Raw genomic sequence first — 22,379 nt, forward strand, 5'->3', positions numbered from 1 at the left:
GGCCCGTTTTTCCGTGTTTTTACACAATATTATTGAGCTCTAACAGACAATAATGCCAAGAAAAGTATAGGGGAAATTATTAGACCCGATTGTGATGTAAGTGTGAAGAAAGAACAGTAGGTGAAGAGATAACTTGCTGTGAGCAGGAGCCGAACCTGCGACCTTCGAATAGCGCGTTCAATGCTGTACCACTGACTTACTCCGGCGGCTATCCCCCCAGCCACTTTATTGGGTTTATATGTGAATTTAAACGTGGGAGTGTCAGTTCGCGCCACCTGCAGTCACGGCGGCGAGCTTGGCACACTATGAACCTGGTTGGCGTCACGTAGCACGTGAAGTTATTACGAGCTGGCAGCTGACCAATAGTCCATTGTATATATATATATATATATATATATATATATATATATATATATATATATATATATATATATATATATATATATATATATATATATATATATATATATATATATCAAATATTTGTTTCTTTAAAAGTACCTTGCAGGCCCCTAGAGGCATTGTGTAATAAGGAAAATACAAAAAAACTTTTTAAAACGTGTATATTGTATGAAAAGATAAAAATTATTAGAACAACATAAAAAAGTTACTGTAACACATGCGGGTATGACTTATGTGATATGAATATTGTGTGCTCTACAACAAAAAGAAGCAAGGAAAGAATACACTTTGAATCATGACAGCTGATTTACCCATTAAAATATGGAACACTAATATACGAACAATGTAATGGCAGAACGTATGAGACCTAAGGCGGCTAATGAAAAAAAAAAATTATGTAACGTGAAATTGCACACAAATGACGATGAAGGCTATGAAAAAACAAAAAAATGGTTGTGGTATGAAACATTATTTTAACAAATGTGTTCCTAGTAGATGCTCGACTTTTTTTTTTTTTGGTTATTCGCGCATTTACGGAAAGACTGCACGCATGAAATGAAACTGATTATATAAACGTTGTGACCTCTAAGGGGGAGTTTGAAGCTGCAAAAATAACACATTTACATGTTTGTGTGAAACAGTCTAGTTGAAGAACCCACAATTTCACAATAAAGCGTTGATGTGCAACGAGATGAAATGTTTTTGAGAAATCACGGAAAGCACAATCAATTTGCAGATATGTGTCGATGTTAGCATGTAGATCGCTTGTTGGAACAAGGGAGTCTCGCATGAAAAATCCTTCAGCTAAAAACTGTTCATGACGTTCCTGCGACCCGTAGAAACAAGAAACGAAAACGAGCGCCACTTTTTTTTTCGGAACATATTAATTTTCAATGTTTCCTGGTAATAGGAATTTCGACTCATACGCATATTTTTGGTGACCGCACAGGACTCGTATCGTCGACGTTTTACTGGAGATGCATCAACGAAGAAAAAAAAAAAAACGACGCTTCTTTAACTGGGCGACCAGCTGTGCTTGACGAAGCTGAACATTTTCCTGGCATAATTATTATCACATTATGGCCTAATCTTGTCCAGATAAATTAAAGTATTTTCTACTAAAACTTATGTTATCGCGCAGCCCGAATTCGTTCGCCTTACCGCATGCAGGCTAACTTTAGTGTCCAGCTCTTTTTTTATTTCAAGCTATTCCTCCCCCTTTGATACTGACTTAATTTTTTTTGGTTGCCGGCTCGTTTAACTTTCCCTTGTTGACCCTAAAACACGCGGATTCACATCGACTTGTTCAGTAGAGCACACGTGGTACTTCCTCAGAGCCGCATTTCTTTCCATCGCTGCTATCCGACGCGTCGAACGCCTTACCAATGCTGGGACGCTATTTCTTTCTATCGGCTGTCTATCATGTTTTTCTTAGTGTCCCTTCAAAACTAATTTTTAAATCACTGAATTGGCTACAGATCTCAGTGCCAACGAACGTCTGCACGTCGTAACTTGAAGTGCAGTCTAAACTTCAATACGGAAACACATAGCGCAATCTTGAGGTGTAGGGTAAAATTTTGGGTAATAAAAAATGCGTAGGGTAAAGTCGGCTAATTTTAATCATGACGTATGGTAGTTTCCAAAACGTGGTTTGCTAACAATGGCCTGAAGACAACATCCCGAGTCCACTGCGTTGTCGGCAAAGTGAGCTTTGAGTGTAAAATGAAACCCGAGAAAATATTCATGATGATATCCGGTGGTTGCTGGCGGTGCATGTCGAATGAAAAAAAAAAAAAACATTCTGGCCTCATAAGCCAACCATCCTTAGCTATGCGCTTTGTTTGTGGATGTCTTAGTATAACAGTGGTCAATTATACACTTACAAAACGTAAGAAATATCAGGGTTGGACCCCTTCCACTCTCATTGCATCAATAGCATTTCCTCTAAATAACCTTGGCTCAACCCACTACAACGGGGACAGTATCTAGCTCATAAATCTACCAATACCATAATATGCATCCCTTATATCGGGGACTCTTCAAATGTTGGCTTTAGAAGAAACCTTTATTTACCATTGCCGCAAATTCGTTTATATACTCGCGATTTCCTGATGGCGTCAGAGTGTGATTAAGCAGTGTACAACTAAACTTCTGTTCACGTGTTCCCCAAGTGGTCCAAGCTTCCGGAGGAGCTATTTATTACGGCGTCCATCATAATCATTTCGTGTTCTGGAACGTCAAACCTCAGCGAATAATTTTTTTTGTGTGTGTGTGTGACCACGTGTCGCAGAGCTTTCAATCTAAACTTCGTCGCTGTTGTTACGTCACCCTCGCCTTTGTGTGTTGAAATATGCACATGTGTGCGAATATTCGCTCAGCCTAATGTAACAACACGACGTAAGGCGAAGGAATAACTGGATGGAGCGTCAACTTGCTACTACATTTATTTATACAATACAGGTGGGTGCGGAGTTGCACTCGGGAAAAGCAAACAGGCACGAGAACATGTTCATAAAATCATTTCACCGATCCATTTCACCTTTATATTATCGTTGCCATCAATCGCCTACTATGAACCAACTAGCCGACAACACGTCTTACGAGCACTGAAGTGTTTTTTCTCACAATAACTGGTGCCAATGGACACAATGAATGTACAACCCAATCACACTTCACTATGGCACTTCTATCGTTATCGGTAGCCCCAAAAGAAAAGCAACAAAAAGGAACCAACTCCGGGGCGAAGCCTCTCGAGTCTCACCTGAGGCCTCTTGCGGGCTGAGAGCGCGGCACTGAACGTGACCATAACTACGCAGGCGCATTCGGCCGATCGGCGTGGAGTGCGCACGTGCACGCCACTGGGCCCCATTCACTCCGTAGCCGGGAGACGACGCTGGCGCCGCCTACGGCAGTCGGGCGCACACTGGCGGCGCGACGGGCGGAGCAACTCGCGCGGAGGCCGCCAGGGCAGGGGTCGCCACGAGCGCGCAACAGCGCTGGTGGACGCGGCTCCAGTCGGAGAGCGGCTCTCGCAACAGTTCTGCTGTAGGCGCGCGAACGGCTGGCCGAAATCAATAGCGTTCCCTGTGGTAAGGCATCGTACCTTCGGCAGCATGTCCAATAGCTGTGTTGAATTGGAATGGTGGAGTCCGGGAAAGCTTTAAATATGAAGCATTTCTTGTCAAACTTCAGCGACAATAAGTGCATCTATCTATCTATCTTTCTCTCTCTCTCTCTCTCTCTCTCTCTCTCTCTCTCTCTCTCTCTCTCTCTATATATATATATATATATATATATATATATATATATATATATATATATATATATATATATATATATATATATATATATATATATAGTGGGAGTAATAATTCAATGGGCCAGTTAGCCTTCGTGAAGGTATGGGATATGGCACAACGGGAGCGTTGTCAACAAGGATAAATATATTTATTTCCCAACAGTTTCGGGAGGGGACCTCCCTTCATCAGGGGATGAGTTATACTGACATGAGCTTATGAGCTTCCAAAACTTCCTTGCTGCTGCGTCCCTCTCGCCTTGAAAGACGTTTGCGAGAGTGAGAGGGAACTGGAAGAAGGAAAAAAAGACGAAAAAAGAAAGAAAAGAAAGAAAGTAAAAAAGAGGAAGAACCACTGTCAACACTGAGAACGAAGCCAACTGTCCGTCTACATCCACCTACGGTTCATATCACGTGCTGTTCAGTTCTTGGCGTGTGTCGGGCCACCCAAGATTGTCGCCGTGGTGCCGGGAGGGTCCGGGACGGCGTGCCTAAAGAAAGGGGTTTCCCCGTAATTGGTCGTTCGGCGGGCGGCGGGCGGTGTGTGTAAAGGAAAGGTTTCTCGTTAATGGGTCGGTCGGCTATTTACCTTTAATCTTCGTCCGTTTCCCTTCAACGGTCATGAAGTGGTAGGCGAACGTAAACACTTTGTATGTGCATGTGAAAAAAAAAAAGAAAAAGCACAGTGTACACGTACGAGTCAGTCAGAAAAAAGCATGGTCTCCAGCTATCAATGTTTGTCACCAATTTTCTCCTGGCTTACTTCTCGGAGGCAGTTGAGTTTTCCGGGGTCCTCGTTGATACCGGCTACTAATGTACGAAATTTGAAAATAAAATATGCCTCACGCTGTTCGCGCTCGCGTCTGTTTGAAAAACCGGACTGCAAAAGAGTTACGCTAATATTTTTAAAACTGTGGTTTGGCAGGCGCAGATGTCTAGATAAAGGTAGGTTCGGCAGTGAAGTGGCGTGGTACCGGTGATTATTGAACCGCAGCCGAAATGGCGTGTCTGTTTGGCCGATATATTCTTGTCCGCAGATGTTGCAATGTAGCATGTATATTACGTTACTGGAGTCACAATTAAGGCTTTCAGTTATGCAGAATTTGAAATCCGAGAAGTTCGCTTTGGATTCACGTGTTGTGACCATCTGTGGGCATACCTTGCATCGAGATTTTCCGCAGGGATGGCACCCTGATTGAATTTTGGGGGTGTTTGTTTTTGCCCTGACAAGAATGTCCTTCAGATTTTTATCCCGGCGGTACACCACGTGAGGTGGCTTCGCGAAAATAGAAGTTAGTCGTTTGCTTTGCCTGATTATGTTGAAATGGCGGGAAAGTATGTTGTTGATTCGTTCTTTCTTTTCTTTCTTTTTTCGTCTTTTTTCTCCTTTTTTTTCCTTCTTCCAGTTCCCTCTCACTCTCGCAAACGTCTTTCAAGGCGAGAGGGACGCGGCAGCAAGGAAGTTTTGGAAGCTCATGTCAGTATAACTCATCCCCTGATGAAGGGAGGTCCCCTCCCGAAACTGTTGGGAAATAAATATATTTATCCTTGTTGACAACGCTCTCGTTGTGCCATATCCCATATATATATATATATATATATATATATATATATATATATTGTTGCGGGTTCGCGGCTATGCAGCTATGCGGGCGGTGCGAAGAAGAAGACGACGACGTTTTGGGCTGTTCGAAAATACACAACGGCTGCCATCTTGACTGCTGGAGTACTTTTCTACTCTAAAGTAGTAAATACATTCGCAACATTTTGGTGGTGGCGCTGGGTACGACGCAAGACGGAACTTCGAAGCGGACGTGTTCTCGACTGCCCGACCATGGCAACAGAAACCAATTCTGCCGCTCCTGTTTCAGCCGCGACTCCGGCGCAGCCTGTACAGCCGGTCGTATTGACGCAACCGCGCGACCCTGGCAACTTCTGCGGCACCGACCATGTTGACGTTGACGACTGGATTCCGAAGTTCGAGCGGTTTGCAGCAGTGTACCGGTGGGACCCTACGATGATGCTCGCCAACGTTGGCTTCTATCTCTGCGGAACAGCTGGCGCGTGGTTCGAGGCTCATGAAGCGGACATAACCAGCTGGGATACTTGCAAACAGAAGCTTCGTGACCTGTTTGGTAAGGCCGTCGGACGCCAGCGGGCCGCTTCTAAAGAACTCTCTGGTCGGGCACAAACTACGACCGAATCATATGTCACCTACATCCTTGACGTTCTCGCCCTTTGCCATCGTGCCGACCCCAACATGTCCGAGGAAGACAAAGTAAGCCATTTACTTAAAGGCATTGCAGATGATGCTTTTAACATACTGGTTTCCAAAGACTGTTCCACCATTGATGACATCATCAAAGAGTGCCGCCGATTCGAAGAGCTGAAGAGTCGCCGGGTCGCCAAGAATTTCTTGCGTCTTCCGAACACGGCCGCTACGTCATCTTGCGAGGACCTTCAGCCGCCATGCAGTCAACCACATAACAACGAGAGTGTGGTTCGCATCGTTCGTAGAGAAATCGAGGCCGCGTCTCCGTCTTTTCTGACCCGCCCATCTGATGATCGACCAACGATCTCGTTGATCCAACAGGTCGTGAGAGAGGAACTGGCAAACGTTGGGCTGCAGCCTGTATGTTCGTTGACGGAACCTCGGGTCAGTACCATAGCGCCTTCTCCTGCACCAGAAAGATTCCGCCGCTATCGTGATCCTGCTCAGTGGAGGACACAGGACGACAAGCCTATATGTTTTCATTGTCATGGTGTAGGACACATCTCCCGCTACTGTCGTTTCCGCACGTATCCACCTCGGTCGTTTCCTGGCTATCGACGTGACGACAACCACCGGCCCCTGCAGTACAGCGCTCGTGACGATGGACCGTACAATGGCACTCCTGCGACGCCAGTCCGCCGGTCCAGCCGTTCGCCGTCCCCGCATGACCGTCGCTCCAGGTCACCTCAGCACCGCCGCTATTCGTCGCCCCACCCTAGTGGACGCCCTTCTTCGGAAAACTGAGCAATGCAGCTCCCGGAGGTGACGCTGCATTGGACTCCCGACCTGAAAACCCTCTGCTGACCTTGACTACGGACAAAAACCTGCTTGATGTAGAAGTGGATGGCCTTCCTGTTACTGCCCTTATTGACACCGGCGCACATATTTCAATTCTGAGCTCTGACCTCCGTGCACGATTAAACAAGGTCCTTACGCCGCCAGAGTCCCTATTTGTACGTGTCGCTAGTGGAGCGACCCCGGCTGTGCTCGGAATGTGCACCGCGCGTGTGAGATTCGCCGACCGCCAGACGTCCGTTCTATTCCATGTTCTCGCTCACTGTCCACATGACGTCATCCTTGGACTCGATTTTTTGTCCGACCACTCCGCTGTAATTGACTGCTCAGCCGGCGTCGTGCAACTTGACTTGCCTGCGGCCACCGAAGAGTCGAAGATGGTACAGAACAAGCTTTCGTGCGCTGAGTTTGTTCGCCTCCCACCCCAAGCCCTAACTTGTGTCACAGTTGAACCATATCCCAGTGTTCCGGATGGGGATTACGTGGTCTTTCCCTCTCCTGGTGTTTTACTGGCCCGCAACGTTTCCTCCCCGTACACCATATTAACTGTCACAGCGAACAAGACGTGCCTTCCTCTTCTGAACTTCGGACTCAGCCCTCAAATCCTACCACAAGGCATTGTTCTCGCCACTCTTTCACCGTCACACGAGTGCCAGATCTCATCAGTGTCACGTGAACTGGCCACAGTCGCCTCGCCGAACCCGCATAGCACCGACGCAGCCAACTCTACACGGCTCAACAATGTAACTAAGATGATTGCCTCAGACCTGTTGCCGTCTCAGGTCAAAGACCTCACTGATCTTCTCACGAGCTATTCGGACATATTTGACTTTGACGGTAGGCCCATAGGTCAAACATCGCAAGTCAAACATCGCATTAATACCGGTGATGCAGCTCCAATTCACAGGCGTCCCTATCGAGTGTCACCATCAGAGCGCCAAGTTATCCAACAGGAGGTGAATAAGATGCTCACAAAAGGCATCATAGAGCCCTCATCGAGTCCGTGGGCGTCCCCTGTAGTCTTAGTTAAAAAGAAGGACAATACCTGGCGTTTCTGCGTGGACTATCGGCATTTAAACAAGGTCACCAAAAGGGATGTCTACCCGTTACCTCGTATTGATGATGCCCTGGACTGCCTTCATGGCGCAACCTATTTTTCTTCGATAGACTTACGCTCCGGTTACTGGCAGATCGCCGTGGACGACCTCGACCGGGAGAAGACCGCCTTTGTAACGCCCGACGGTCTCTACCAATTCAAGGTAATGCCGTTTGGCTTGTGCAATGCGCCGGCAACGTTCGAGCGGATGATGGACACGCTTTTGCGCAGCTTTAAATGGTCTATCTGCCTGTGTTATCTGGACGACGTGATTGTGTTTGCCCCAACCTTTAAGTCTCACCTCGAGCGCCTTTCCTCAATTCTTTCAGTATTTCGAGAGGCTGGGCTCCAACTTAATTCTTCGAAATGCCATTTTGGGCATCGCCAAGTTACTATTCTAGGGCATCTCGTTGACTCCTCCGGCATCCGCCCCGATCCCGACAAAGTCCGAGCTGTCCTGGATTTTCCTGTACCGACTTGTGTCAAGGACGTTCGAAGTTTTGTGGGCCTATGCTCATATTTCCGACGATTTGTCAGAAACTTCGCAGAGGTCGCACGCCCCCTCACTGATCTTTTGAAGAAAGATGTACCATTTGAGTGGGGTCCTGATCAAGGCACGGCCTTTTCCCAGCTCATAACACTTCTGACCACGCCACCGATTCTCGCCCACTTCGACCCGTCTGCTCCAACCGAGGTCCGCACTGATGCTAGTGGCTACGGTATTGGCGCGGTTTTAGCCCAGCGTCAATCCGGTCACGATCGAGTTCTTGCGTATGCCAGCCGGCTCCTTTCTCCTGCCGAACGCAATTACTCTATTACGGAACGCGAGTGCCTGGCGCTTGTATGGGCAGTTGGTAAATTCCGCCCCTATTTATATGGCCGGCCTTTCACAGTTACCACTGACCATCACGCTCTATGCTGGCTTTCAGCCCTCAAAGATCCAACGGGGCGCCTTGCTCGTTGGGCTCTGCGCCTCCAGGAATTCACATACACAGTGGTTTACAAGTCTGGCCGTTTACACCAAGACGCCGACTGCCTCTCCCGGTACCCCGTTGACGCTCCAGATCTAGTAACCGACGACGCGTCCATCTGTATTTCCTCGCTCTCTGCTTTCGGCAACATGGGATGTGAGCAACGGCGTGACCCGTCCCTACGCGAGCTAATCGACCGCCTGAACACAGGCTGTACAGACAGTTCGCTTCGCATGTTCGTAGTCATAGACGGCATTTTATACCGCCGCAACATGCACCATGTGGGAAACGAACTACTACTCGTAATACCCACTCATTTGCACTCGACCGTACTTCAGCAACTACATGATGTACCAACGGCTGGCCACCTTGGTGTTGCCAGAACGTACGACCGTGTCCGCCGACGCTTTTTCTGGCCCGGCCTCTACCGTTCTGTACAACGTTATGTTAGGTCTTGTGAGTCGTGCCAACGCCGCAAAAGGCCAGCGGTACACCCCGCCGGCCTCCTTCAACCGATCGACGTACCTGCCGAGCCTTTCTATCGTGTCGGCCTCGACCTGCTGGGCCCTTTCCCTCTTTCTACCGACGGTAACAGGTGGGTCGCCGTCGCCATAGATTACTCGACCCGTTTCGCAATTACGAGACCTCTTCCAAGCAGCTGCGCTACAGATGTCGCCGACTTTTTGATTCAAGACGTCATCTTACATCATGGTGCTCCTCGTCAACTGGTCACCGATCGCGGTCGCTACTTTTTATCTAAGGTAATTGACGATCTACTTCGTTCTTGTGCAACCAAGCACAAGCTTACGACGGCCTACCATCCTCAAACAAACGGCCTCACAGAACGTCTGAATCGCACACTCACTGACATGCTCGCCATGTACGTGTCGACGGATCATCGTGACTGGGACATTGCGCTACCCTTTGTCACTTTCGCTTACAATAGCTCACGCCACGACACTGCTGGATATTCTCCCTTTTACCTTTTGTATGGAAGAGACCCGACATTGCCGTTCGACACGCTTGTACCCAACCCTGCCGACCTGTCCACAGCATATGCTCGCCGCACTATTAGCACCGCGGAGAAAGCCCGTCAGATTGCCCACCAGCGCCTTTCGGACTCGCAGCTCCGTCAGAAACGTAGCTATGACAGCCACCATCGGGACATCCACTTTAGTCCAGGTGACCTCGTTCTTCTGTGGACTCCGTCGCGACATGTTGGTCTGGCTGAAAAGCTTCTACCCAAGTATTCCGGACCTTATCGCGTGCTACGGCAAGTAACTGATGTTACCTATGAAATAGCACCTCTAAACCCTTCGATACCTTCCACATCTTCCGACATCGTCCACGTCGCTCGCCTCAAGCCGTACATCTCGTCCAACACCTGCTAACAAGCGCCGGGTCGGCGCTTTTCGCCGCCGGAGGTCGATGTTGCGGGTTCGCGGCTATGCAGCTATGCGGGCGGTGCGAAGAAGAAGACGACGACGTTTTGGGCTGTTCGAAAATACACAACGGCTGCCATCTTGACTGCTGGAGTACTTTTCTACTCTAAAGTAGTAAATACATTCGCAACAATATATATATATATATATATATATATATATATATATATCGTTTTCATGTCATGACTAGTCAAATATGTTCTTCATAGAGTCATGCTATGCCATACCAAGTTTGGTATCGTTACCATTTTCGAAACGGCCAGGAGAGCTAAAAGTCGTAGGCGGCTAGATAGATAGATAGATAGATAGATAGATAGATAGATAGATAGATAGATAGATAGATAGATAGATAGATAGATAGATAGATAGATAGATAGATAGATAGATAGATAGATAGATAGATAGATAGATAGATAGATAGATAGATAGACTTTGAGCGCATACGCTCAAAGTCTATCTTTGAGCGTTTTCGCTGATTGATTTATTTGTGGGGCTTAACGTCCCACAACCACTATATGATTATGAGAGACGCCGTAGTGGAGGGCTCCGGGAATTTCGACCACCTGGGGTTCTTTAACGTGCGCCTAAATCTGAGCACACGGGCCTACAACATTTCCGCCTCCATCGGAAATGCAGACGCCGGAGCCGGGATTTGATCCCGCGACGTGCGGGTCATTAGGCGAATATAGACCACCGCGGCGGGGCTTTGAGCGTTTTCGCGACAAAGTCACCGAAGTTCGCTAAGAAATGCTTCGCATAAAAACAGGAAGAACACAGCGCAATCAACCTTCAAGGGTACATGTAATCTCGTTTCGCAATTCTGGCGCGTGCCGTACATTAGGTGGATAGAAAATCGGCGCGTCGTCTGCTACGGTACTTCCGGCTCTTTGTTGCTTCAAGGTGCCTGCTGCGAAGTGTAATCGGGGTGGAAACACGTGCAATTTTGCGATGCGTTTGCTTACACTTGTGTTCATCAATTTTTTTTTGTGAATAGATAGATGATAGTTTGCGCATTTCAGGAAACGAAGCAAGATGTGGACATGGGCGAAAACGAGGAACGTTGAGAGATCGGTTTTGTGCACAGCGTGCAGTTATGCTTTCAAACTCGCAGTAATCTTTTGCATAATCAGCTCGATTTAGTATTTTGGAGCGCAGACACTTGGTGAGACCACTTTAAAATCACTCATACATATGTTCACGTGCTGTCATATGTCAATATACGTACGATGTCTACATATGTACGAGTACTTTGCGCGATCAAGTATACAGATATTGTGTATTTCTAATGTATAATTTGCATCGCTAACTGTCTGTCAAATATATTGAAACAGGTGAGTGTGTAAAAAGCCCGCAGAACAATTTGGCCACCTAAATAATGGTATCGTGCGGCGTAAAAAGCTCGAAGTCGCTTTTGAAGCAACGAGTAGCATGGTATGGCGTCTTGGTTATGTCAAACTTGCAAGCGTGCCGTGCCAATAAGTCGTGTTATACTCTGACTCAAAGCCTTAAAGGCTATCTCGCACATTTGTACGCTGACTGCGGATAAATTTGCAGGCATTGAAAAACACTGTTCGAGCGTGTAAGGGATGACACCTCATTTAAAGAGATCGAAATGTAAAGTATAACAAAGAATTTAAATGGTCCTTCCCAGAACATTGTAGCCATTACTATAGCATCAAGTTATGTAGAAATGTAACAAAACATCTTGCTGATTCACCTTGCCGTAGTGTACACCCACCCTTATGGAATACCCCCTTGTAGGGTCTTCAAGGAAATAGAGTGACGTGATGTGATGAACCAGATTACCAATCGCAGTTAATTGCACTAGCTAGCATGTAATAATATAGACACATGTCTACTACTTATGCATAATAGTACTGATGAATCTTAATTTGGTAATGATGCCAAGTCTCCAAGCTTAATTTTGAAATGTTGTTCATTGTTTAAAAATATATGAAGAAATGCAAGCGTGTTAACATATTTCGGCCGGTGCATTTATGATCGACTCCACTGGCATTCATACAAAAAAGTTGACTGCACACTCATGTGTAACTGCACCTCTCAAGTTTTCCATTTGGAAAAATGAACCGAATTTCAAACTTCAACTTCAAGCTAACACGTTTTTTATGCCTGAGGGCAAACTGATGCGAAATCGATAATGCCACACTCACATATAGCATCCCACAGTCACATGTTTTTCAAAAGTGTTCTAAGCCTTCATTGACTTATCGAAACGCCTTGATTTATAAGCTGACACCACATTTGTAGTGCATGCCTTCTGTGGGTATTGTAATGCAGACTGGCAATGTGAAGAGCACGCGTCATTTCCTGTGATCGATTTTCCGCGGTATTTACGGTTGTGCTGTGTATTAGGGGCAAAGCTCCTTACAGCGGCACCCGTTCGTCCCTCGTAGTCGTAGTAGTAGTGCGTAACCAGTCTTAAATTTTGATCTCCATGCAAGGTGGTGCCAGTGGGAGATTTCTTCTGTGCGTTGTTTAACAATAAAAAAATTCGCAGCGTGCACGTTAACTAAAAGCGGAATTCTCCTGTCTTTCATCCCAGCTTAGCAGTCATTGGTATGTACATTGAGCACTAACTGACAAGAAAGCGTTGCTACGTTATGCTCGCTGGGCGTAACCTCCTTGGTTTTAGAAAGGTTTAGCGAGCGTTGGGCTGCAGTGCCATGAATACTGTGAACTAGTATATACCACGAACTCGAGGTGGTTAAAGGTGGAAAGTAGACACGAGGCGCAAGCGGTAAAAAAGTGTGCGTGTGCCTCCTCTCGCTCAGTCCTTAGAATGTCCGCTGGATGGCGGTGCTTCTATATGAGGAACATTTGATGAAAAGATGCGAGATGGTGGCACTTGGAGTGTTGAATAGATGGACAAACGGACACACAGACAGATGCATGGACGGACGCAGGAGCGGATGCATGGACGAACGCAGGGACGGACGCACAGATGGACGTGCGGACGCACGAACAGACGCACGGACGGGCGGATGGACGCACGGGCAGCCACACAGATGCACGCATGAACGGACGGAAGCAAGAACGAATGGACGGACGGATGCTTCACCCCACTCTCCATCATTCACTCCGCGGATATTCTGCCATATTTTATGCTTCCTGTTTTAACTCTCACAGAGAGAGACGCACGAGTGGAACGTCTTTATTGCGATAGATCCATACTCAAAGTCACACACACAAAGTACAAACTCACATACCAGTGTCCGTGAACACACGCATCTAATCAATAATACGCACATACGCAACAAACAAACAAGTCCAACAATCCCAATCGCGGCGCCATCTTTCATGCGCATGTTCACTACCAAACACACCACGCGTTCGAGTCAACGCCGTAGGGCGTTGGATGCAACACCCGTTCCCTCCTTTTTTGAAGCATGGCTCTAACCGCAACGGTCGTCGCTCTCGGCAGCTGCTTCTTACAATGATCGGTGGAGAACAGTCATGGCTGGGTGATGCTTGTGCTTGCTCTGTTACCAGTTGGGCATCCGCTGACTTTGTTGCACTAGGCACTGTTCAACTGGGCACAAACACTTCCGCAGCATGCAGCAACTCGGGTTCACCACAATCACAGTCGCTGTCTGTCTCCAAAAATGACTTCCGTAAACGATCGGCATGCATGCAGCGCACAGGACCTCGTACAAAAACCGAATAGGTGCATGGTGGTTTCACACATGTCACTTTTATGGGAAACCATTTAACAACTTCACCTCGAACTGAGCGCACTAAAACAGCATCACCAACGAAAAAATACCACGATACACCCCTTCGCTTATCTCTAACCAGTTTCACTCTCTCCACTTTGTCTGACAACTCACTCCTAACACTTGGTTGCAGCAATGGTCGCCTACAGTCCTCAGTTTGCGTCTCGGAAAGAGTACAGCGGTTGTTTTACCTGCGAAGGTAGGGCATTGTACGCTACGAAAACAAAAAGTTGTCGATACTATGTTGTAGCGGTCGCCTTTTGTCCTTCTATTCATCATCTAGAAGGTGTTTTAGAAGTGCTTTCTTCATAGTTTGCACTGTTCGCTCAACTGCACCAATTGACTGTTGGTGGTATACAGTGGCGTAAGGGTGTGTTTTACGCCATTCGCTTTTAGAAACAACTCACATTCTGATGCAGTGAACTGAGGGCCTTTATCAATAACTACGTCAGCTGGAAAGCCATGTGATGCAAAAAGAGAACGTACAGCTTCCACAGTTTTTGTAGCTGCTGTTGAATGCATTATTTTCAATTCAAGCCATTTTGACTATGCATCCACAGCCATCAAGAACAACATGTGCCCTTCTATAACTGCAAAATCTAAATTCCCTCTTTTCCGTGGGAATTTACTCAGTCGCCACTGACACAAAGGTACTGGCTGTGTTGTCGGAAATACCGACTGATATATCTCACACTGGCGAATCACATGTTCTAGAGCATTATTGATGCCTGGCCATTACGCCTAGGACCGTGCTACTGCTTTCATTTCGGTGATCCCCAAATGCTACTCGTAAAAAAGAGCTGGAACCTCGGCTTGGAAACTTTCAGGTATTACGACCCTGTTTTTCCAACCAGCACAGCCATTATCAACAGCAAGTTCCAATCGACGAACTGAAAATGGCTGTAGTTCACTTGGAACGTTTTTTGGCCAAACATGTCATGTAATGTTTCAAACGCTCGTTAGAAGCCTGTCACGGTCCGTTGCGCATTCAATGTCTTTGGCTGTAAGTGGTAAGTCAGTTAGAGAAGAAAATTAAAAAAAAATCATCAGCCAGCTTTTCCGTATCAGATAGCGGCAGGGAGGACAAAGCGTCGGACTAGCAATCGCTGTCCCCTGTTTATGCATTATTATGTAGCGATAGTTAGCCAAGACGGTCAATTATTTATGTACTCTCGCGGTAGCCACAGTGCTTCCCTGTCTCTTTGGATAGAATAGCACTGTTAGGGGCTGGTGGTCTGTTAACATCTTAAGAGTTCTTCCATAGAGGTATTTGTGGAACGTTTTCCACCCTAAGACACTACCTAGGGCTTTTTTTTTCAATGTGACTATAATTCCGCTGTGACACAGTGAGAGACCTTGAGGCAAATGCTATCGGTTTCTCGACACCATTCTCCCTAGGACAGTACTGTTCCGATGCAGTCGTCTGACGTATCACATGTGATTTTAATGTATTTGCGAACATTGTACAACTGAAGAACACTGCCATCGGTCAACAACGCTTTGCACTCATTGAATCCATCGTCACATTGACGAGACCAGCGCAAATTTTTTTTCTCTTAGCGTAGCAGCTCGTGTAGAGGTTCTAAAATCATTGATAAATTTGGCAGAAATCGTGAGTAAAAGTTCACCAAGCCCAAAAAGCTTTCAGTAGTGTCACTATGACTAGTTTTGGCGCTTTTTTATGGTCATTACCTTATGCTTAGTATGATGCAGACAACTCAGCAATTTTGTTACCTAAATAGGTTATGATGATAGTTATAGCGTGAGAACAGAATGACGACAAAGAAACAAGAAGGACACGAGCACTCTTGTCTTGTCTCTTTGTCCTCGTTCTGTTCTTGCGCTATAGTTATTGTCATGTCATATCAACTAGCCCAAGCTGCCACACTTTTAAATAGGTTATACTTTCTCCTGAAAGAACTTGCACTTTCCTGTGTTGACCTTTATTCCATGCTTGCTTAGGCGTCTGTGCCCTTGCTCAACTTTTTTTGTGGAACTGCTCGTATGTCTGACCAGCTATGACGACAATGCCCAAGTAGCAGGCTCTTCTCGCTTAGCCACCAAGGACCTGGTCCATTACTGCTTGGAATACGGAAGGCGCCCATGCGACGCCGTAAGGCAAACGCTGAAACCTAAAAAGGCTCAGGTGTGTATTCACCGTCAGCATTTTCTGTGCTTTCCCATCTAACTAAAGCTGTAGAGAAATGTCAATGACCGAGAAGACGGTTCCGCCTTGCAACGTCGTGGAAATGTTCTCTTGAATAGGCACAGGGTAGTGGTCAACATCAATAGCCTGATTCACGGTGACGCGATAGTCACCGCATAGACACAGACCTTAATCTTTTTTAGGTACAACAACCAGGGGTGTCGTCTAAGCCAGGGTGTGGTTCGGCAACTGCATGCGAACAATGTGACCTTGCTTCGCACATCTGAAGCAGCTGGTATTGCTGGAAAGACGTTGTCGCTTTTCCTCTGCTGATAGCGTGACCCGACAATCACGCGTTATGTGTCCCGAGATGCCACAGAAGAGGCATATAGTCTGTTGAGGCCTTGAATTCGAACCTGCCGATGATGGCCGTGCTGTCAGTGCTAATGTGAACGGCAGATAAGGTGGGGTCATGGTGTTCGCAGTATTATTACGGTTCAGTGACGGACTCGTTGAAGCGGGTTTCTCGCGTAACGCGTGACTCCTTCTCTGCTTTTGACTTCAATTTGAAAGAAGTTTAGGATTGCCTTCACTTGCTCGTCTCTCAACGGGACTACAGAGGCCGCGGCATCTGTCTCGGGTTTTATGCGCCTTCGGTACTGGATCACTAGGTCCTCTGGCAATAAGCGCATCAGAACCCATGACAAAACAACCGCGTAATGAGATGGCATACCGAGGCACTCCGAACAGCTGGTCCGGAACTATATCTGCTCGTACAGGTCCCACAGCCTTGATACTTGCGATAATTTCCCAATTGGCCCGATCGCTAGAAGGCTTTCAATGTGGTCGTCGATGAGGACATCTTTTCGGCCAAACGTTTCAGTGAACACCTTGACGGCGATGCTGTAATTCACTTCTGTAAGGCGTATTCTTTCAATGACCTGCTCGCGGTGCCGGATAAGTACGTCTTCAAGTACTTGAACTTTTCGATGCCGGTGAGATCGGGGTGTGTGTGAATGGTCGCCTCTTAATGCTCCCAGAACCCCTGCCACTCACGGTTCTCCCCGTTGAAGACGGGCACTTGAAGCTTCGGCAGCACGGCTCGCAAGCTTGGTGCGCGTGGCCTACTGTGATCGACAAGAGTATGCCCGGTAGTGTCCGAGCGTGGGCAGCTCTCGTGGAGTGGCTGGATGCGTCGCTCGTACCCGTATGCACTGACTGGTTGGCATTGAGGACGGTAGACCACGCGCTTTCATCGCGGATCGAAGCCTGCTGATGGCTTTCACGATCTTCTCGTGGTAGTCGAGAGCACCCTCAACTTCACCAAACTCTTCTCTGTTGAGGACGTCGACAATCTGTTTATGCAGTTAGGCGAGAGCTTAACCTTTGTCACGGGGCCTGTCAAGTATTTCCTGCAAGTCGGCGGTAGACGGTAATGTGTCTCGGAGGAGAACCTCGGTGGCTTCAAACAGATGTCGGTTCGTAGCAAAGTGAATGATGCCGCGATTTGTGCGTAGATATTTATTTATTTATTTATTTATTTATTTATTTATTCATGCCATACTCCCAGCGCCACATGGCATTACAGTGAGGGGGAGGGGGGCGCAAAGGAAAATTCAAAGCATACAGTTGGTAACAATCGCTAGCAGCATCATAAAAACAAATAAATACATATACAAGAAGATCATTAGTGCACCCTAATGTGCACCATAGTGAATCATTGTGAAAACAAAATAAAAAAACAAGATTGAAAGTAAACAAGAATACATTATTACTTAACAATGAAGTGTGTTATAGTGATAAAAGCATAATTACATGAACAAGAATGCACAATCAAGCAAAATACAAGTACAAGCATATAGGAGTCATCACTAGTAGTAACATGAGTGAACAGCAGCTCTAATAAAAAAAGAATTCTTTTAGCAGTGCAAAAAATATGTCATTGAACGATATAGTTGTGAAAGACTTGTCTAATTGGTTCCAGTCCCGTATTGTTCTAGGAAAAAAAGACTTGCTAAAGGAATCTGTTTTGCAGGGAAATTCAATAACCTTATTCTTATGGTCAACCCTGTGGGAATAGTAATTAAGTGCCTTTATGTAAAGATGCCTATCAATGCCAACGTTTGAATGAAAGATGTTGTGGAAAAACTTCAAGCGAAGTCTTCGTCTTCGACAGTCTTGTGTATCCCAATGCAATAATTATTTCGCGAACGTAGGACTGAACTTTCTGTCGTAACGTCCACAAACAAATCGAGTGGCCAAGTTCTGTACACTTTCAAGTTTTTCTGTGTCACATACTGTTGAGGGGACCCAGACGACACACGCATAGTCAAGAACGGAACGCACATATGTTTTATAAGGCAATTCCTTAGTCGACATATTAAAGCCCTTCGCATTACGGCGAAGGAACCCAAGCACTTTCCCGGCCTTGCGTTTTATATGGTCAACATGTCGCTTCCAATTTAAGTTAGACAATAAGTACACTCCTAAGTATTTGTATTCATTAACCTTACTTATAATGACATTGTTGATTGTGTACGATGTTTGAGACTGTAGTTTCTTACGCGTGAACTGCATATAAACTGTCTTATTCAAGTTCAACTGCATGTGCCATCGTGTACACCAATCACTGATTTTGGCCAAGTCTCTGTGAATGAACGCTTTGTCCTGCGAATCCGTAATTTCCCTATACAAAACACAGCCTTCTGCGAACAACCGTATGTGGGATTCTACGCCCTCAGTTATGTCGTTGACGTAAATCAGAAATAAAAGTGGTCCCAGTACCTACCCTTGGGGGACTCCCGATGTTACCTGCGATGCGCACGAACTGGCACCATTAATGATTACAGTCTGCTGGCGTAATGCCAAATAATCAGCGACCCATGCAATGACCTGTGAAATAATGGCATACATAGTCATTTTCCCAAGAAGTAAACGGTGTGGGACAGTATCAAAGGCCTTCTTGAAGTCTAAAAAATGCAGTCAATTGTTATTCTTTTGTCTAACGCGTATGCTACGTCTTGCGTTAATTCTGTCAATTGGGTAGTACAAGAAAAACCTCTTCGAAACCCGTGTTGATGTGGCGTAAGTAATGAGTACTTATTCATGTGTTCAACAATGGAAGTATATAATAGGTGTTCAAGAATTTTACATGCCACACTAGTCAGCGATATTGGTAGGTAATTAGAGACGTCACTCCGTGGATCAGACTTACGTATTGGGACAATCATTGCTTTTTTCCAATCTGAAGGAAGGCTGGCATCTATAAGTGATTTATCAAATAGTACCTTTAAAAACTGTGCTAGTGTCGGCGCACAAAGCTTTAGAAATGCGTTTGAGAGGCCATCTGGACGGCATCCTTTTGAGCTGTCTAATCTTTGGAAGAACACTTGAATGTCATGCGTGCTGATGTATATCCTCCATATTATTAGTTCGTATTTGATTTAAATGGTGATCACCATCTCCGGGTGCTATCAACAGCGTCAAAACAAAACTGAAATAACGATTGAGGCATTCAGCTTTATCAATGTCGTCATGGAAGACGTCATCACCACAAATAAGTGGTAGTATCGACACATTGTCCTTACCATTTCTTTGGACATGTTTCCAGAACTCTTTTGGTTTATCTTTGAGAAGGGCTTGCAAACATTCAGTGTAAGCACGTTTTGCTTTAAAGGGGCACGTCTTAACTTCAAGTGTTACATTTTTCAGTCGTGACTCATTAATATCGGTCGGGTATCACAAAAAGTACGGTAACATCTCAACCGTTTTTGTGTAAGTCTGCGCAGTTCTTTCGTGAACCACGGCTTACTTTTCGCTTTCCTAGCCGTTAAGTGCCACCATTGAACGAACGCACCACGTAATTCAGTCATTTCGTTTTTCAAAAGAATCCACGACTCTCTGGCGCGCAGTTGTTCCGCAAGGGTGTCAAATACAACAAAGTAATTATACAGAGGCTCATTTATTTTTTAAACATTAGCTTCAGAATAATTGTATACGCGCCTTTGGTCGCACACTGATGTTTTAATGTAATAGACATTCATTTCACATAGCACGGCATCGTGATCAATAATCCCGGGCAGGACGTAAGTAGCAGTTACGAAACTGGGTTGGTTTGTAAAAATTAAATCAAGGATATTATATTCCCGTGTGAGCCGTAGTACCATTTGGTGTAGTGCATGCAGATTCGCGATAATAATCATCTCTTGAGCAGATGACCCGGATGGCGATATCGTGGTTGAGTGCTCATGCCAGTGAATGTTTGGCAAGTTAACCCCCCCCCCCCCGATAATCATGAAGTCCGAATGCACCTCTTCAATGGCACTTGCAAGCTGTGACATCACGTCTGTGGGAGAATCAGGTATACGATAACAACTACATACAGTTAATAGCTTCTTATTTGCCAGCTCGAGTTGACACCAGACAGCAACGTAATGGTTTGTAGACACTATGTCACTTTTAACAAAAATGAATACACCACCACCATGACCATTCCTATCTTTGCGGTAGCACGTATAGTCTACCGGAAACACCTCGTCATCAGGTATTTCATTATTTACCAAAAGATTCAGTTTCAAGCACCTTAGACGGCTCGGACATCCGAAGAAATGCACAAAATTCATCCACTTTGTTTTTAATGCTTCTGCAGTTAATTACCAGGAAGGAAAGCTTCACTCCACTAGATTGACAAGGTCATTGCAGTGCTAGAACTTGCTGTTTCTCTGTGTCGTAACCATAATTTTTACCATTCAGTGTCAGTGTGTCATATTTCAGTATGACCTTTTCACCTTCCTTTTTGTGCGTTTTTGCGTAATCCCACGGTATTTTCTTTTCTGACGTGTCTGCTGAGAAAAATCTTCAGAGACAGTAATTGTCGAGCCATTCAGTTTACTAACGTTGTGGAGAGCGTCTTGCTTTTCCTTAAAATGCAGAAACTAGGCTATTCACGGTCTATTGCTGCCAACTTGGAATTTACCGAGTCGGCGAACGTTCTATAGTTAGAGAATGGATACCCAACTGGTAGCTACATATCTGGGTTATGTGCTTCTCCGATTCTTTACTTGTTTCGTTAGCTTCGGTATCTTCAACACCATAAAAGATGAGGTTATGGCGTTGACTACGGTTCTATAACTCATGCACTTTTTGTGACAGGGACTCTATTTCTTTCCTTTGGTTTTCCTGCTTTTTAACGCAGTCTAATATTCCACCGTTCAGGTGATCAATATTCGATATTTGTCCATTCTGGGAACGTGTCGACGCTGAGGATGTCGGCCTTCTCCCGGGTTTTCAGCACCAATATGTTACGACAGAGGCGAGACCGGCAGCCGCGTTGCCCTGGTTGAACACTTCGTTCTTTCTTAATTGCATGCTCACTTGCCCCCCCCCCCCTCTTGCACATTGCTCGTTTCTGCACGCGTCTGGTGAGCAGCAAAGCGTTTCCCGCCAACGTTTTCCATTGTAAACTTAACAATGCCTATACAGATAAGGACCGGTGTGACAAATCGGTGACAGCTAAGTACTCGGTAATGCAGGCGGCATAGTGCCGTTGTTAACGTACTGCATGCTTTTATTATAAGACACTGTGATCAATTGCCGATATATTCGGTTACTAATAGGAGTCGCGTTGAATGAAACATAAACTACGAATTTCGATGGCACATTATGAATAAAAAAATACAGCATATCCACGGAGCGAATGATGATGAGTAGGGCGAAGCTTCGCAGGCTTTTATCAGCAAACCGCGAATCATACGCTGGCCGCGTCCGTCCGTCGTCTGTGTTTTCTGTTTGACGCACGGATGGACGCATGGATGTACGTATGCAGGGACGGACGCACGGACGAACACATAGATGGACGCACGAGAAGACGGACGGACGGATGGACCTATGGACGGATGGATGGATGGAAGAATGAACGAACACAGGGATGGATGGACGCATGGACGAATGCACAAATGGATGGACGCACGGACGGACGGATGGACGCAAGAATAGATGGAAGCAAGAACGAACATACGGGCGGAAGCGCGGACGGACTGATGGACGCTTCACCTCACTCACCATTATTCACTCTATAGATATGCTGTGATATTTAATATTTATCATACTACAAGTTATGCCCTCTAGTATTGTACCATTTGCCTTTTTCAGTGTATGTGCATTTCGTAATATGTACAATTACCGCCATGCACAACCGGTTCAGGAACTAATGAGAGGTGGCTACATA

At 45.9% G+C, this 22,379-nt stretch overlaps 1 protein-coding gene across 8 annotated transcripts in view; it reads right to left on the reverse strand.

The window, feature by feature from the left end:
* nab (NGFI-A-binding protein homolog) overlaps positions 1-22,379 on the reverse strand; it is a 1,065,342-nt gene that overhangs the window by 335,797 nt on the left and 707,166 nt on the right. Inside the window, exon 1 of one of the 8 annotated variants that reach the window (XM_075893962.1) lies at positions 3,164-3,409. The exons of the other annotated variants lie outside the window; for them this stretch is intronic. Within the exon in view, the coding sequence (XP_075750077.1) occupies positions 3,164-3,224 (61 nt within the window). The 5' untranslated portion in view covers positions 3,225-3,409. Of the gene's footprint in view, positions 1-3,163; positions 3,410-22,379 lie in introns of those variants that run through there. 8 annotated transcript variants of the gene reach the window in all.

Source organism: Rhipicephalus microplus, chromosome 4 (genome assembly GCF_043290135.1).
Source record: "Rhipicephalus microplus isolate Deutch F79 chromosome 4, USDA_Rmic, whole genome shotgun sequence".
Classification (NCBI taxonomy): Eukaryota; Metazoa; Arthropoda; class Arachnida; order Ixodida; family Ixodidae; genus Rhipicephalus; species Rhipicephalus microplus.